At 42.6% G+C, this 18,329-nt stretch overlaps 1 protein-coding gene across 3 annotated transcripts in view; it reads right to left on the bottom strand.

Annotated features, from left to right (window-relative positions):
• Positions 1-214: 214 nt before the first annotated feature.
• Positions 215-18,329, bottom strand: part of LOC1271321 (1-acyl-sn-glycerol-3-phosphate acyltransferase alpha) — a 57,022-nt gene continuing 38,907 nt past the window's right edge. For all 3 annotated transcript variants that reach the window (XM_061659098.1, XM_061659096.1, XM_061659097.1), the window contains 2 exons: positions 1,335-1,500; positions 215-1,250 (listed from right to left, as the gene is read on the bottom strand). In XM_061659098.1, the coding sequence (XP_061515082.1) occupies positions 1,090-1,250; positions 1,335-1,500 (327 nt within the window). In that variant the 3' untranslated portion in view covers positions 215-1,089. The remainder of the gene's footprint in view (positions 1,251-1,334; positions 1,501-18,329) is intronic.

The raw sequence follows: 18,329 nt of genomic DNA, 5'->3' as shown, positions 1-18,329 counted from the left end.
CTTTAGTTCACATCCAGCACACGCTTGCAAAGAAACCTATCCTTTTCGGATCGGGAGTTGGGGAAATTCCTTCGAGAGCAATAAACTGGCTTCCCTTTTCGTGTTGGGATTTGGGTGGGTGGGCTACACAACACACATAATCTCGGTGAATGCCATTTTGCGAACGAAAAGGGGGTTTCTCTTGTACAGTTCTCTTCTCCAAAAAACACACATCTCTTCTTTGTTGGAGCTTTTGCTTCGTTTTAATGTATGTATCACATTGAGCGTACGGCAAAAGAGTGACGCCGTTGTCACTGTCCCCATAGTACGACGCACACTTATACGTTTGTTTCTTCCCGTGCTGTTTTGTTTGGTGTCAACCTAGTGACATCTTACCCGACCCTTCGTCAACCTAAATCCTAGTTTGCTCTCTTGAATAAAATTCTAAAACTACTGTACTTTGTACGCTATTTACAAGCCACTGCCACTCTTTCCCGATATATTGCTTCACAGTCCTCCTCCACCTCGTGATTGATTGATAGCTACCTTGGACTTGAAACAACTTTAAACTCGCACCGAAACACCTGATAATCTGGATCTTCCTTCCCATCTCGCTTTCACTGTGCCCTTAAACTACAGGAACAATATAGAGTCTCGGAGGAAGTTAGGAAAATAAACGTTGCGCGATTCGTTCACATCTCCTTTCGTTTGTGCTTGCTACACTGGCTAGCCATATTTTTTCAATCTTCAATAACTAAAGGTGCGTGTTGGAAGGGAAAAATGACGGACTTTCGAAGAGACATGACTTAAATCTCACACATCCCGGTAAATACAAAAACCGAACGCTAATCGCCACTACTAAGCTCTCTGCTCAATGAGGAGGTTTGTTTTATACTGTCTATCCGTTAGCGATAAGGCGATGATGATGATATTGGTGAACCTGTCTACTTCTTCCCATACCTGGGAAACAGCACTTGGTGGCAGCATTCCTCTCTGTCTTTTCTGCTTTTGATTTCTTTTCCTAAACTCCTAAAACATTCATTACCCAGGTCAATTGTTTTGTATTGCACGTGTACAGAGCCTGAGGAGGCCCATCGCCAATCGCTGAGTCTAATGCACCTCACTAATATTGTTGATCGAAAGGGACTCCTCCGACAGCTGTTTGTACTCCCGCTGCATCATCTTCTGTACCCGCTCCATCAGCGCTGGAATTTCGTCCTTGGAAAGCCCCGCGCAGGACACTTCCGGTAGAATTTTGATGATATTTTGCCCTACAAACAAGCAACAGCAGCGATTAGAACTTTGAATGCCCGCAAAAGGGCCTCAAACTGTGGAGCCTAGCCCCGTCACCTTACCTCGTTTAAAGATCTTCGCTTTGGATTTCAAAAAATGGTACTTCGAAATGACCACCGGTTGAATGAAGGCTTGCGATTCGACGGCAACGTGGAAGCATCCCTTCTTGAATGGCAGCAGCTTGTCACCGTTGCCGCGCGTACCCTCGGGGAAGAAAAGCAGCTTTGCCTGCGGACCGAGAAGCCAAAGCAAGGGTTATTATGTTAATTTTTGCATGCACCGTACGGGCTAGTACCTGTTTCTCATTGATCGCTTTAGCATAACTTTAGTGCACCGATTTGTTTTGTTAAAGGTAGATGCACATGTCCTGCACGCATTGCATCCATTTTCATGACAAAAAACGATGAAAAAACTACTTAATTTTGAGATTCGGCATGACTATTCCCTCGATGACTAAAAAAAGCTTCCACCAGCCGCCGCCAGATGCGCTAGTCAATATCGAAATTACACTTGCGAGTACGATCAATGTAGCCTGGCCTTAATATTTTTTTAATTTAAATACCAAAGCATGCATACAATCAACAAGGAAAAATGCAAATATATGTTTATGCATATGCTCTGTTGATGCGCCTGATGTTATGCAAAGTACATAACAATTTAATATTTTCAACCGTTTTGACACTTTGAAGCGAGCTCAATCATTGAAACTTTGTATTTAACATACATTAATTGACATACTTTGAGTAGAACAGTAAAAAAAACATAATATCCTAAATATGTTACATCAACCACACAATTTCTCACACCGATCGGTCGTAACACATCTTAATTCGAATCCAATTGCTCTCTTCACTTACGGACCCCACCCGTTCGGCTCGATTACCAAATACTCAAGCATAAAAACGAAACAAACGTCCGAGAGCAAGTAATTTCGATACTGTCGTTACTCTCGACAGCATGTTTCGCCTCCCTCATCCATCTCGCCACCATCGCTGGCCATTGCGCAACAACAAAAAAGGGCAATGCAAAATGTATGTCTCTATAAATTTTTATTATTTCATATTACACCCTCTTGAATAAATATTTTATTAGCCAGCACGGCCCTTGTACAGGCAGTTTTGTTTTACTTCATTTTTTTCCTTCTTTCATCTTCCTTCTTTTTTCATCAATCATTTCGAACAACATAAGCCACTGGATGCGAAAGATGATGCTGAGTTTGTCGTCCTTTTCCTTTTGGCAACATCAATGCGGAGACGGCTTTAATCGACAGAAGGGAAGGTGGAGAAAGGACATCTTCATGAACATCATTGAATGTTCGATTGACCGGGTACGGCGCAAAAACACACAAACCTATCCTTGTTCGTGGAAGAAAACGGAACACGATACCCGCTCCGGCTATCAAAGGAACAGCAACGCATTTTGCGGTGCGCTAGAAACAAAACGAACAAAACTCATGTTGCTGCAAACCTGCCAACCGAAACCGGCTGAAAACTCGTGGCTTGTGGCCGAAAGCCGACACGCTGTGGTTATGTTTGTTTTGCGAATGCGGTGCTATTTTGCTTTCTCAAGTTCAAGAACAAACGCTCGCAATGTTCGAAAATCAGTGCTCTGAGGCAAAGAAAAACACAGTTTCGTTCCGTACGGTTGGTGATAAATTTACACAAAAAACGAAACCAAACACCAGACAACAAAAAACGAGCGTGTAAACAGAATGCCTAACCAACCTGATGAAGGTTTGTGTTTGATAGACATCACCCTTTTTTGGTTGCCTTAGTTTTCAGTGCCCTTCGACAGGTGTTTTTGCTACTTTTAAATTTCCACTACGTTCCACGAACAGAAAAAAAGAAGAAGAAGAAGAAGGGCAGGAAGAACCTTTTACCTCGAGGACTGTATTTTTCTATCCACCGGAACGTTTTGATTCTCCACGATCTTCTCATCCGATTGTTTGTGGGGTTAGTTTGGGTAGTGAACGGTTGCGTGTTAACCGGCATCAACGCCAAGAGGGAAGCGAATGTACAAAAAACTACTTACCCTTCAGTTACAGTCCGTTTGTGAGGCTTGATTCAGGATCGTTAATCTTTGGGGAGTCCCTACGCGGCAGTCTATCACACCGGAACGACGATGTGGGTGACGAAGTGCAAATTTCGAACGTAAACTTCCAACGCCACAAGCTTACGATCCTGTCAGTGAACTTTAAAAGGGTTTCACTTTGAGTGATGTCTTCGTCTAAATATTTCTTTTTATGGAATGCCTATCCTATCCAGTAAACGATAACACGTTTGATAGACATTTTTGAATTGCGTCATTAGGTTCGATCACAAGATCACGTCGTACAATCTAAACGATTGGTATGACTACAAATGTTTCAAGAAAATCCTTTCCCTTCCTTTTACAAGCACGGTACGGTATGGGTAATGATACTAAAACGCTCTCCCCGCTTCCCCGGAAACGATCGTTCAACTCCAAATCGACACTATAAACATCCATTCCATTGAGCCCTCACATCGATTAACCATTATAAAGCGAAACCTCCTGCCGGCTTTCGAAACCTTCTGCTACACCATCATCCTGGTGAGATTTATCGCTAGCCTAGCGACTCGTTTTAAATTTCCTCCAAATGCACCTTTAATAACACTCAAGAACTCGGCAGGCAAACACCATTAGGACCACCGACGCACAGTGAACCATGCTGTTTCTATCTCCATCTAAATCGCTTCGCCATATTGCCACATTGATTAAACATTACTTTTTATCTGCACCATCTTCAGCAAACGCAACGCTCCGAAACCCGGGCCCGAAACTGCGGGAAGGTCTCAGCAGGAGAAAACAGTGCCAAGGAGAGAAAACTTCCAAAGGTTCCAGGTGCTACGGCACCACGGCACCACGGCCACGGCGGCTTAGCAAAATAGATCCTAGATGGACGATAGATTCTGGGCCAGATACGAAGTGCGTTCACCAGGCTTCACTAGTTTTATCCGGGTGGGCGAAAAGTTTTCTCCATAAATGTAAGCAGCAATGAAGCAAGGAAAGAAAGAACAAAGGAACAGCAATTGTTCCATTGATTTCACAACGGTTTAAGATTTTCCTTTCCCTCGACGAAAACTACCCATTTCTCTACGCTTCATCAATAGAACACGCATCAATCGGCCCCTGTTCCGGTAATGCATGGCACCGGAGAGGGGTAAAAGTTGTTCATCCTTTGCGCCCGGTAAAGATGGGGACTAACAGTTTCCAATATTTTTTCGCAACCAAACGAGGTCAACACGGCGTTTGACGCATGATGGAGCCGACGGATAGCAAAGGAGAAAACTTTAGCTCCATTTGATGCGTAATATGAAGCGCATTATCGGTATATTTTTTTACGCTGCAGGATTTATGTGTCGTCGTTTCCCATTCTCCAAATTGAAGGAGAAATATAATAAACAGTTTCAACGACAATAATATGCTTTATAACAAAACACATATGCTCATTCCTCACGTTTTGATTTGTAAATTGCATACTTTTGGGCGTATAACACTATTTTAAATTAAATTCCACATTAAACGCCTGAATGTATGCTTAAATACGCTAAAACAACCTCAATAACAAAATATTCGGCACTTTCAACCAAACTATATTCTAAATGATAATATTTATACAAAAGTTTTAAGATCTCTATGATGTTGTTTATATCAAATCTAACTCTTCCAGAATAACAACGACTGAGTCCCATTTTCGGCAACATCTGATGCTCGCATTGCCCCTCTTAACAAAGAGCTTCTGTCCTCTTTAATATACGCATAAAGCAACATTCTTTAGCCAGCATACCACACTGCTCCACCAAAACAGCGTCCCCTTGGGTACTGAAATAGCAGAAGAAAACACGCCACGAGCTGTTGGGGATACCCGCACTTTTTTATGCATTCCATTCACGATCCTCAAGTTTTTCCAATTCATCCACATTGGTTTTCCGCTTTCGAAAAAAGATGTTTTATGTTCCTCATCCCTTTTATGCTCCCCTCTTTTCAACCTCTTCAAATATCTCGCAAGTGTCTGTGTGGGGGATTTGGGGTTAGATGTGATATGCACTTTTAATTGTCCGAACACTGTATATGTTTGTAAGATGTTGTTAATTCACAAGTTTATTTCACTTTAGAACTGATTGGTCAGAACGCAACTTTTTGGGTCTGAGGTCAAAACGCGACCTGTTGGTATGGGGATCAGAACGCTACTTGTTGGTACGGGGATCAGAACGCTACCGATCGGGTCAGAGTTCAGAACGCTACTTGTTGGTACGGGGATCAGAACGCTACTGATCGGGTCAGAGTTCAGAACGCGACTGATTAAGCTGATAAGAATTCTCTCGGTCAGCGCGTTGCGCTCTCTCGTCGAGCAGCGCACGGCGACACGATTAAGTTCCCTCTCTCTCTCCTTCTCTTTCTCTCGCGCGCACGTATGCTAAACAGAATTCGGTTTCCTCAACAGTCTGTTTTGGTTACAGTTTTGCGTGCTTCGCGGTTTTCGGTTGATGTGGAGTGGTAGATAAACCCGACTACATGCGTTTTCCATGCGTGTAAATCCGTTCCACTCAACGAGGAGCGTTCGGCTTTTACGATAGGCAAGCAGAAGGGCAAAACGGAAAAGCCCGATCCTGTGCAGCCTTGATTTGAATTTGATATTTATTACCACGTCGAAGGCACACTCACAGTCCGATACTACGCACATCCAAAAGTAGCACTAAAGCAATATATCATTCAACATTACGACGCACTCGTGCTAGTTTGGCAGTTTTACCTCCACCTTTTCTGCCGCAAAGCCAAGCCCTCGGTTGCCTAATCGAAGAATGATCGTTTGATAACCGAACCCAACGGACAGCCGCCAAAATAAAGGACCATGCTGAGCTGATGGAAAAGTTTTACCCACTAACACGCTGCAAAGTTTGGTTGACTCCGGTCCCAAAAGGCTTTTCCTGGCCTTGTCGGCCGACGGAAAGTAAAGTGAAGCAAGTGGTGCGAAATTGATAAATAATAATCAGCATCATTCTCCAAGCATGTGTAGGAAGGGGTGAGGAAAATAGTGATGAATATTGCCCATCCAGTATCGTCACGTATAGCTGACCGGATGAAGGGCAGTGAGGACAGGAGTGTGGCATTTTAATTTACTATTCCACTCTCATACTGAAAAGGGTAAGAAACTACGAAACTATCCAACACAAAGAAAGGGTTGTACTGGGGTAAAGAAAGCGAGCTTAAATAAGATACAAGCTAGTTGAAAGATGTGATGAAGAATGCATGAAAACAACTTAGTTTTCGAAGCGCCTTTATCGATTCCACGAAAGACATACGAGGAAGCAAAGGGAAGCAGTAGGACGGGGTGGCAAAAAGTTTTCCCCCGAGGCACTTCCTGTTTTCTGCTGACCTCAAACGATTAGCAAAAGAACGGGGAACGGGAGTGAAAGTATTAATTGGCAACTGTTTTGACAAGATAATCAAGTTTCGTGCGTAAATTAATGCTGTGAATGGTTGGTTGTAAGATTAGGGGAGGTGGAAAAGGGGAAAGCATTTCGAGATGAAACAAGTCGAAATGGGAATGGCTTATTTACTTATAGGTAATAAGAATATATAAATACACGAATAGCCTCTTTGTGCTATTGCATACCTTCAGGCGTGTTTGTTTAAAAACGCCTACATTTATGCAATATGAAATATAATCGCTTTATTTCAACCATTTTCATACTTTAAATCATAATTTCCAACTCTTAGACCTTTAGTGCTCTATTTTATTACTAACCACTTCATTCTCGATGTCACGACCCTTAAAGCAAACAATTATTTCTGCGTGACAACTCACTACAAACCCCTTTTGTATCGCAAAACATAATGCTACGCTTATCAAACTCTCTTTAAAGTTTACCCATTTTGAGCTATCTCCAGTTGAACCCGGGGTATCAACGATGAACCAAATATTTGCTCTCAAACCACCTCAACCTTTGCTCAAAGCACACAAACACACACACCAACACACACTGTAGTCGGAAATGAGCAAACAGTTTCGGTTGAACTTTCACGATGTGGCACGATGCCCCTGTGGAACGGAGTCAACCGTACACGGTCCCCACAGTTTGGTAGTTTGTTATCCTGTGGTAACATAAAAGCCAGTGGATTTCGCTCTCTGTGTCTTCGTTCAAACCCGACACAGCAACAACAACAACGGCCAGTTTTCCCCCTTTGCCAGTTTTACCGACTACGACTACCTTTACAGTGATTGCAAAACCAAACCCACAGAAGAAAAAAAACAAACACCACTAAAACTCAAACACCCGGCCCATCCGGTTCGAAGGACCAAAAACAAACGATTCAACCCAAGCCATTGAAAGGATAAATCTCGTCCCTCCGGTTTCGCTCCCGTTTCACCAGTGGTGTTCGTCCACCAAAAAGACGAACGTAACGAAAGATCACTATCGGCGGCAAATTTGTTTACGTTATTATCAGTGCCAGTGCGAAGCCACCCCACCCCACACGGCTTTTGTTTGGGACTTTTATTGGGTTAATTATGCTACAACCGGTCGTCCCCTCGCCAACCATTGGTTTCCCCCCTCTTCATTGGAAATTTCTTTCACGGCTTCGGGGGTAAAGGGGTCCATCGACCCTCTCCGTTTCTGTTCCCCGATCCTGCTCAAAAGACACAGATTGTGTGCATCGGTGCTCATACTTTTTTACGATACCATCATAAACGCACCTCGTTCGCAGCAGCGCACACTCCGGCACGCTCTCCATCATCTTCGGCCCAAACGCCCTCCACCGGAAGTTCATGTTGGCGTACAATTTCGAATCGATTCACCGGGCGTCGACGCACGTGACTGTGATTTGGACGGTGTGGCCACCGCGGAGGGTTTGAGCGCTGTGTATGTGCGTGCTAATGCTAATTTTTCAACACCGCTACCATCGCCACGTTTGGATGCGATTGACTAACGACTCGACTGTCGGTGTGATTGGCGCTTTGCCAGGCAAGGACATCGAAGCGCACCAACACGGCAGCCCTGAAGGAATGCGCATCAACCAGCGCGCCGACTGCAGCCTTTGGGGTGTGATGCGCGGTGAAATTATATTATTTCAAATATGCGTATAATTAAGTCCGAAGCTTTCAATGCCACTCTCTAATGCCCTCCCCAGGAGAACGTGAATCTTCACTGAGGACTATCGCAAACCCCAGAAAATGAGTCATTCTGCTGAGTGCTCTCACCCTACCCGGAGAGCACTCGACACCGCACACTACATCCACTCGTTTTCGCTTCCTCGCGAAACGTTTCCTCAGCCATGTAATGACACCTTTTGGAAAATGGAAATTACCATCCCAAGCGCTACGGCTCATCGTTGTTTTATGATTCTTATCTGACGCTTTATGGCTGTCGAAAAAAGTGTCATTTTCCCTGCCATGCATCGCCACGTTTTTGCATGTGTTGGTCGTGTTTGTTTTTATCTCTCGCTCTCATCACCGCCTCCGTTATGCTCGTTTCATGTAGTAATTTTATACGTATGTAAATCACTTTCCTACCCATTTCATGGGGTGCCCGAAGCTGTGCTCTTGTTACGCCGTGCATCCATCTCGCATGGGTGACATTTTACAGGGACGCAACAAAAGGCGCTGCTAGACCCTTCAACGAGGGTGCGGGAAATCCGATAGCGTAATTAATTGATCGGATTTTGGCCTGGCGCAAAATTATGCTTGAAACTTGCCGTTACTGAATATGAGAAATTGTCACAAGTTGATCCAAACCATGTTTGAAGCGTGCTTCTTTCTATATAATCTTTTCCCCAAACAAAGCTTAATAAATACCCTCAGCAAAGCTCATCATCGCTTGACCCTATGTGGACTCTATGTTGCAAGAAACCCCGAGCTAATCCACCGAGCAAGGCCACCAGCCCCCCACATTTCTAAAACGCAATAGTAATAATCGTAAAACTTAAATACCCTGAGTTTCAGTGGATTTCACTCGATTTACTGCACTGCTACGAGCAATGCCCCCGGAACCATTTCGCACACGGAATGAAGGGAAATAAAGGACTGTATTAAGTCCTGGGGTACGGGTCAAGTGCAGCAGCACACCATTACCATGCACTTACACCACCGTTGCATCAGGTCCCGTCTTGCAGCCTTGGTCGTCATCGTGCTTCAAGGCATGCAGGAACGACCGAGCGCAATGAACGCACTTTCCACACTGTCTCCAGCAGGATTATGCATTGTTCGTCGCCAGCGGCCACAAAGTCCTGCTGCTGGACGTGTTGTTGTGGACCGGCGACAATTGTTTGATTAAATAAACGCAGCATGTTGGCACCATCGTTCCCTGGCGATGATGTTGGTACAGATCTACAGAAAGACCCTCTGGATGGCGTCAGAAAGACGATAACTCAGAGGCTGGGATTGTATGGGCGTGTTTTTGCTGTTGCTGTTCCCAGATCTCCCCCACATCCAAGCAATTGGCTGAAGGAGTAAAAAACGCATACAAACTCATATGGGAAGTATATGAAAAAAAAAGAAAAAAAGAAATGACATTAATTCATTGCACAATGCGAAGAAAGCATAAGCGTTGGCGAGGCGAGAAATGCGATAATTGATTGCGACGAGAGTCATAAACAGCGTCACGACTAGTGGCCACTTCTGGGCCATTTCACATGGCTTCATTGCTGGCTTTGCTAGAGCATTACGGGTCACCAGGAAGCATTTGGTAATGTGGTAATAGAGTAAGGCGTGATGTTAATAACGACACGGAAACTAGATTATCGATTACCCCCTGTCAAGGTGAATTGACTGCCAATCACTATTATTAATCATTTGTTTTAGTGATAATTACCATTTCCTCTCTATTGACTTGTTCCTTGGAAACAATGCGCCTAAATATAGGAAAAGAACATATCAATCATTGAGTGCCAAAATTAGATACTGACAAAGAATGTATTTTTGGCAGATTGTCTAACTTCAGGCGCAAGTTGAAGTCTGTGTGTTGCTAGCGATATTTTGTTCACCTGATTGCATAACTTTAGGCGCTTTTTGTTTCCAGAATGTTATTTAGCTTTACTCGTATATTTCGAAAAAAATCATTCCTTTCTCTTACAGAATAGAGTACATTGTGCTACAATTTCAGTACCACCATCATCGTCAATTTAATGATCAGCCTGGTAAAGTTTATCGTCAATTGTCTTGCTCTAACAGTGGCCTGCTCACTGCTGGACATAAATAATATCCCGCCGCTTCAACGACTACATTGTCTGCCCTTTCGAGTTAATGAATCAACGCTCCAGCTACCTTCTTGCAGTTAGTGCCTTTTGGAAGTAGATCGACTGCACAGGAACGATACTATCTCACCCGTGGCGTTTTGCCATCGTCGCTCTTTTCACAATGTAGCAAAGATAGAGTAAAATTCATTCCGCTAGAATGGTACCAGCCAGAAAACTCCCTCACCAAACGCATCTCGTTAGTGCGCCAGTAGCACAGCCAGCTTGCAATCAGGCAATAGTGAATTTGAGGAGAAAGACAGTTCCTCTTAGTAGCCTCGAAAACGGATGCTCGAAGGAAAGAAACAATTTACCAAGACTGATTCTGATCTCGGTAGATGGATGAGTTTGAAGTGAAGAAAAACGTTCAACTTGAGACGCAGGCAGTATGTGCAAAAGGTCATGAACCAAACTATCACCTTGCCAATCAAATGAATTGCAAAGGAAAAAGCAAGCAATGAGAAACACAGCCATGGCTGGGACAAACAAAAAAGCAGCAAAACGAAACGGAAAAAGTGGCAATAATTTTCTGTTTATTGTCTAACTCAAACCCATCCTGCAAGGTTCTCTTTCCTACGCTCGCATGCTTTACAGCAGATAAACACGTCCCCATTTTCCTGTTGCAAACGTACAGAGCCCGGCACAAGAAAATGAGCCCCCCGAGAATGGGCATAGCTAGGCGCAAGAAACAAAGAAACAGGCCTGCAGAAAGGACCGGAAAAAGGGACGTGCTTCGATGCCAACCTCACAACAAAACCCCTTTTTCCCCTCAGGAGAGCAATTGAAGCGACGTGTTGGAATAGTTTCTGTACGTATTATCGGGCACCAACACACAGTGGGCAGCAGTAAGGACGATTGTTTTCTCGTGCTTTTGCAAAACGAGTATCTTTACACAGTCGTCGCACACCACGACTGTACACAGGGCATTCTTATCAAACCCTGAAACCCGTGAACAAAATAAAGGAAGAAACCAGAAACCGAATAAACACCGTGGTTCACGTGGTTCGCTCCATCCACCATCATCGTTTGGTGCTGATGGGATTAAATTAAACTGACCGTTTACCGGACTGTTGGGAGGAAAACAAAAAAGCAGAAGAAAATAGATAACAGGAAACCAGCATTGGCCAGCCTCTTTTTGCCGACAAGCCGTTGTTTGCTGCAAATAAAACCCATCTTAAGGGTCTACCTCTTACGCAGCCTCTCTTTTGGCAGCCACAAGAGTGAATGAATTCACGTTTGCTCACTAATCACACCTCGTGGTGCTGTGGCCGCAAAGCAATCAATCATATCGGGTTTGCTAACTTTTCAACCCATAAACCGTTCGGCGTTCGGATGATTGGAACGAATGGATGAAATTAATCCTTCAGTCAAGTTGATTCTGCCATAGATTGGTACAGATTGACGTCACGCTGTTGAATCCATGGTGATATGGGATGACGTTGAATGGGTTTGTGCCGGTTGCCATATGCTTTCTGGTACCAATATCTGGAACTGATTCAGCACCAAAAAACTATCCTTTAAGAGGACTAACTAAGGATTAACCTTTTGCACGTCATTGTCCAGTTTTGTCGATTTTCGGACCGGATCTTATTGTCCAACGATACAACCCTCGGCAGACAAGACAACCTCAGCATTGTCGTCGTTCCTCTAATTTTCGAATCCTTACCAACGCCATATGAACGGGTTCGGGTGTTACTTTATGATTTAATTTTATTCATAATACCATGATCAAATTAACTTTTCAAACACTTTGCTTCCAAAACACTTTCTCTTCGTCCTCGGTCACTTTTTTGGGGCGCCCCGGAAAATGTCATCCCACGCACTGTGGAAGCCATAGCGAGCGGGAGTTTATTTTCACTACCAATTTCTATTTCCATTTCATGGTTGGACTATTACTGGCTAACATTTTTCGTTTCGTACAGTGTTGTGGTTTGCTGCTAAACTGCTTGGGACGGGGGCGAAGCTTACAGGAGGCAGGAATTGGAAAATTTTAATCCATCGTTGATACCCAAGGATTCGCAGGGATTTGGCAGCATAGGGCATATTCGGGACGGTCGAGTGCTCTCATGTGTGTGAGTGTAGTTCTAAGCAATGTTTTGGTATTGCAGGGATCTGAAATATGAAGTTTTGCTTCAATTCTACCATTAAAATGAGGTAAAAAATATTTACAGTAAAATAAATGTAACAAACCAGTTTGAATCTACAAATTGCATGTATTTAGGCGCTGGAACGATTCTACTTCGCCTAACAGTATGCAATTTGTGATACTTTTGATGTTTACTGATCTGTTCAACTGCTTTTCTGTTGTAGGATGCAGCTTTAGATTAAAACACTTATATTCTTTACTGTAAAATTATTACTTTAATTTTCCTGTGGAAATTCCAGTATACTGTGCAGAGCCCCTGCATTATCATTCACAGTAAAATCTTTCTCCTTCTCTTACTGTTTCAACTGTGTTCGTTCCCAGTTTTTTGGCCAGTTGAACTCCCCCCTTTTTTGCCCCGGTTCATTGTATTTTTAATAGAGATTATTATCAGACAGAATGTATCCGTCCCGTTCGGTTGCCTTTGCGTTACATCCCGGAAGCACGATGAGCACAATTTACGGGATCCTCTTAAGTGGAATGAAAAATATTTAAACCCCATTCATGGTCCCGGTCCGGGGAATGCCGGCAAACGGTCGGCGGATGGAAGCTCTTTAAACAGGAAGCTGGTGGTAAACATTTCAATTTACAACTACTTTGTCCTTCTTCCCTGAAGTGCTTTGCAAAAATGCTGATGATCATTTTTACTGGATTTTCTTTCCACTTTCTTTGTAGCTTACTCTAGTCTCATCTTTCCGTGTTCGTTGAAATTCTACCAGTATGCTTTGGTATGCCGCAAACCGACCGATTAATCCGTTCCATTACTTTAGTAAACCATGTATGTATGTGGGGTGATATTCACCCCAAACAAATCTATCCAATGTGTTTGTGTGCTTCAATCATTTCACTGAAACCGTAGCCCTGTATACTTTCTCTCCTACAGTAGTAGCCGGCATCAACATAAATTAAAACACTGGAAAGAAAATGATGCCTCCTTCCGTGCCATTTCCCCGACATTTCACTTGTTCTTTTACCCTCCCAAAGGTCTTAATTATTTAATTAATTATGCATGGCATAGTTACAGCAGCAGAAAGCGTTTTCGCTGGTGTTCGCATACTCAGTGTCCTGCTCCCCACTTTGGTCAATGTTCGGAAGGAAAACTCCAGGGCAGGATAATCAACACAAAGCAGACGGAGCGAAATGTAATAAAAGAAATATAACCACCTTCTCGCTTGCCCGAGTTCCATCCCATCCGGTGGCCAATTAAAGCGAAGGTACCGAAAATGAAGCCAGGCGAAATTGGGAACGCACCGGATGAATACTAAACCATACTGTCTTTGTTTCCACATCACTCGAGCAGGACCGGCCATTGGTCCGTGGTGGTCATTTGCGCCACTGCACCTGTCGATGCGGAAAAATGGGCCAACTTTCAAACAAGGGGACTGTTGTTCCTTTCTTCCTTTGCGCGAAGGGAAAAATAGTAACTAAAGGGAGCTGATACAGCGTGAATCGAAGAACGAGAGAGAGAAAGCAGCTACAATTACAATTGCTATTATCAACGAACAAGCTAAGTAATTTGTCATTAGGACAATCTTTTTTTTCTCCCCAGCAACAACAATGAAAAGTCTCAGCTGGGTAAGAGTAAAGCTCGATTTGCTTAATCACGCTATAATTGGTACACAGTTTGTAATCTTAATGAGTTTTGCTGTTTGAACGAAAGGATAATTCTTCAACCTTTAGTGAATGGTTTGAAGGAGAAAAGAATGGCAAAAGTAAGCCGGTTGAGCAAATGACACACATTTTTGAGCCTAGATTTATGCAATCCGCCTGCAAAATGTGAATCAAGAGTTTAAGGTACAATATTTTATTTGAAAACAAGGTTTGTTCTTCCAACTATAAACATTTCGTTTATTTTACATTAATATACTAGACAGGAAACATACCCAATAACTCTATAAATTGTTTAAAACGTTAACTTTCAGCAGCAGAACAGAAATTCTCACTCTCATCATACACAATTTCCCAAATGACCTCATAAATCTCACTCACACAAAACCACCACTACCACGCGCTGACTCACTCAACTCAATCAGAAGGACATCTGCAGCAGCATTTCAATAAATTTTCCGCCTAATTAAATCATGCAGCTTTGCTTTACCAAACCACCCGACAGAGAGAGAGAGGCACAAAGACACGGACCAGAGAACCGCATCACTGCATCATGAACGTACGAAATACGAACCACTTCAACCGCTTGATCCTTCCGAAGGACATTGGTTTATCCTTCTGGTTCTAAGCTGTGCCGGCAGCACTGGATGTAGCTCTTGGTAGCAAAAATTCTCCTTCTCGTTCATAAATTTCAATTGCAATGTAAAGTAAATTACAGCTTTGCCTTCGTTACCACAGCCTGAGCTTCTACTGCCATTTATCGTACACCAAGGCCTTTTGATACATAATAGCTTTCTAGTAGCTGCTGGGCAGCTACCGTACAGTATCGGATGATTGGCCATGCTACGCTTTCGGCGGTCGACTGTATCCTCTCAAAAATCTCCATTCACGTTGCAGAAATATTGACCGACATTAAGTAGATTATGTTTCAAACGCATCAATTGAATACCATTGAAGGATGGAATCGCATCAATTAAAATCGAACAAGGTTTTCTAAAGAGAATCAAATGGAGTGACGCAACGTATCGCAGAAGCGCCAAGTACATCCGGAGCCAAGTGACCAGGAATGTTAAATATAGCAAGTCTATTTCTGCACAATGTCAAGTGTGTGGGGTTGAAATAAAATCAAAAGGCATGCTATACTCTAGACAGAGTCAAGTGCACACCTTCGATTCAATTAATCGAGATTGACAATCGATCGAGTTGTAACATAAATGAACAACATTAATTGAAAAATGTCTGATACTTATAACAGATGTATGTTCGCCTTAAAGAATGCAACCTATATTATACAGACATCTCACATATTTACTTATATTGAGGCCCTTGACGATTCTAGTAAGCTTATTTATATGGAGTCTGACAGTTGGAGGCTAAAATCATCTCAACACTCCATACAAATCCGCACATAAAACTAGCCTGCGATTTTCAGTCTAGATTATTTCAGCCTCCAAGCTAGAACTAGATTCGAGTACCTAGTCGAAAAAATGACTAAACAAGGTAATGTTTTCATTCATCCAAAGGTCACTTTTTGACAGCACGGGTGAAAACTTTTGCTCAAACAGACATTCTGATAGCTTGACGAATACACATAACATTCTTAAAATTTTCATTCCGAAGCTATAAAAATCAGCCTTCTAAATACATACACTGTTGCGAAAGCCACTTTAGGAAAAGAGAAAAATGTGGATATTTCTGCTGGGGAAAAATCACAAAATTAGTTTTATTCCTTCCCTTTGACTCGGTGTGGTTCTAAGAGGCCGAAGGCGCATCGCCTCTATTTATATCGTCTCTCCCCACTGCCATCGTAAACCCCGGTTACAAATGGAGGGCACCTTAGCCCTATGCCCTATTCTGGTTAGCCATCCGGAAATCCCTACAACAGTCGCGAGCGTAGAAGATTTTGTCAGGCTTCATATGTGTAAACAAACGCTGTTCATAACATACACCTTGAGATAAGCCCACCTGTATATTTTACCCACTTAGATAGCTGCACGAAAACGGTTACTTAATGCAAATAGTTGACAGGCTGAAATATCAGCCTACAAACTTAAAACGGAAAGGGCCCCATTACTAGACGTTTCAATTATGGGTTTATCTCTCGTAATTTTATTTGTTGATTCAAGGTAAGGGAAAATAGTACAACGCAATAGAAAAAAATGGATGAAAGCCTAAGGAGCCAAACATTTAATTTTGTGGGAAATTCCACGGTACCGGAACTGACCAAATTTCAAACAAATTATCCTTGTTTCTCACTGTGCTTTAAAAAAATCATTCCAAGCAAAAGCTTCCACTCAACTGAAGGACCATATTCTATAAAATCACTGCAGTTGTGGTTTGGCGCACTATCAGATACATGTCTTCAGGGCTAGTGCTGCAAACTTACCCCATTGATTCCTTTAACTCGCTGGCATACAAAGTTCACTTCCAAAAATTAAGCATCAAAGAGTGCATACTCACCGGTCGGATTGCTGTAGGTGATGTAAAATTTAATTTTCCCTACACTTTTTACTCTTTGATGATTAACTTTTCACAGGATGGAGTGAGCAGAACTATAGTATTATTGTAGTGAAAGCATGCATCAGCTAATTATCTCCAAAGGTATCTAAGGAAGTTTTTGGTTGCGTGAAATTTAAATAATTTGAAACAATATTAAACACTGCTCTTACAATCCCAAACATCACTTCATCAAACTTTCAGTGGGTAAAAACCAGGCAAAACGTCTAGAAGTATTCGAACATTAATTTTGCGCCCAACAAAACATTATTCCACATCCACACAAAGAAAACTACAACTCTGATGCCCACCCTACGCCATTCTTGGGGGGAAAAGATACATCCTTGTGGTTAAATTAACTCATGATTAATTTCCTCTTAATTTACGCTTCTGTACTTTTTTTGATTCTTCTTAAGCTGTAAAACGGCCTCACCCGGTCAGATTACATTTTGCCATTAAAAATCACCCACCCCACTAGCTTGGTGATCCAGCTGCACACCAAAGCATAGGCCCATTTTTCTCCATTAGAAATCTGGACTCAAACTTAAGAAGGGAACGATATTTCACGCAAAAAAAATGAAAAAAATCATCCGCTACATTACCAGCGTCGAGCTGATCATTACATTTTTATGCTCTTAATATTTTGTGTTTCATGTTGTTGTCTTGCAAAACATTTTTATTTAAAAAAAACTTCTTTTACCGGCTTTACCACATTATCGCTCCTAGACTACGAGTCATGCTATTTACTCCATTTGTGGCGAGGGGTTGCCACAAGCAAACAAACAAAAAAACATTTTCAATTTCCTCAGGAATTTTCTTTGCCTGCTACCTTGCCCCTGTTCGGCACTTCTTAATCATCAAAAGCATCCCTCGGTTTTTGGTGTTTTGTTTGGTCAAGATTTATGATGAATGACTAACATTATTTATTTTGACTCGCCGCAAGGACGTACTCTTGGTGGTAGAGCACTAAAAAAGCCAAGTGCCTTTGAAGCAAAAGCAAGAACATGAAAGAACCAAACGGAACATCATCTTATCAAAGACCAACTAGACGCAATGTGGGTGTCTTTTACCGCTTTTTTTGCTTTTCCTGCCTCCCAAAAAAGGCAAAAGTGATTTTCACCATTTACCACTCAGACACTAAACGGTCGAACACTTTCCCACGAAGGATAATCGAATTTGCATTACTTCTGCACCGAAGGAACCCTCAGACACTCAAGCGAACCGCTCTTATTGCTTGTGTGTAGTAGCAGCAGCATCATGTCGAGTTTTCGCGTTCTTTTCACTATTTTGAATAATATATAATCGCTGCACGCGCAAGAGCTTCTCAACTTAAACTGACGGTGGAGAATTTTGGGATTGATGGAAAAAGAAACATACACAACCTGCCCAACTCTTAACTAGCTCCTTGGGCAATTGAATCAACCAGCAGTTTGGTACGATGTACTTTGTTGATGGTTAATATTTTATCGCCAACTCGACCGGAGGGTGCAGTTTCGTGATGCATTATTCAGTGAAGTGATCCCTGCGTTGAGGTTTGGGATGTGAAAAATCATGGTTT

Source organism: Anopheles gambiae, chromosome 3 (genome assembly GCF_943734735.2).
Source record: "Anopheles gambiae chromosome 3, idAnoGambNW_F1_1, whole genome shotgun sequence".
In the NCBI taxonomy this organism is placed as follows: domain Eukaryota; kingdom Metazoa; phylum Arthropoda; class Insecta; order Diptera; family Culicidae; genus Anopheles; species Anopheles gambiae.
Note: the sequence above shows the minus strand (reverse complement) of the source record. Positions and strands in the feature narration are given on the sequence as shown.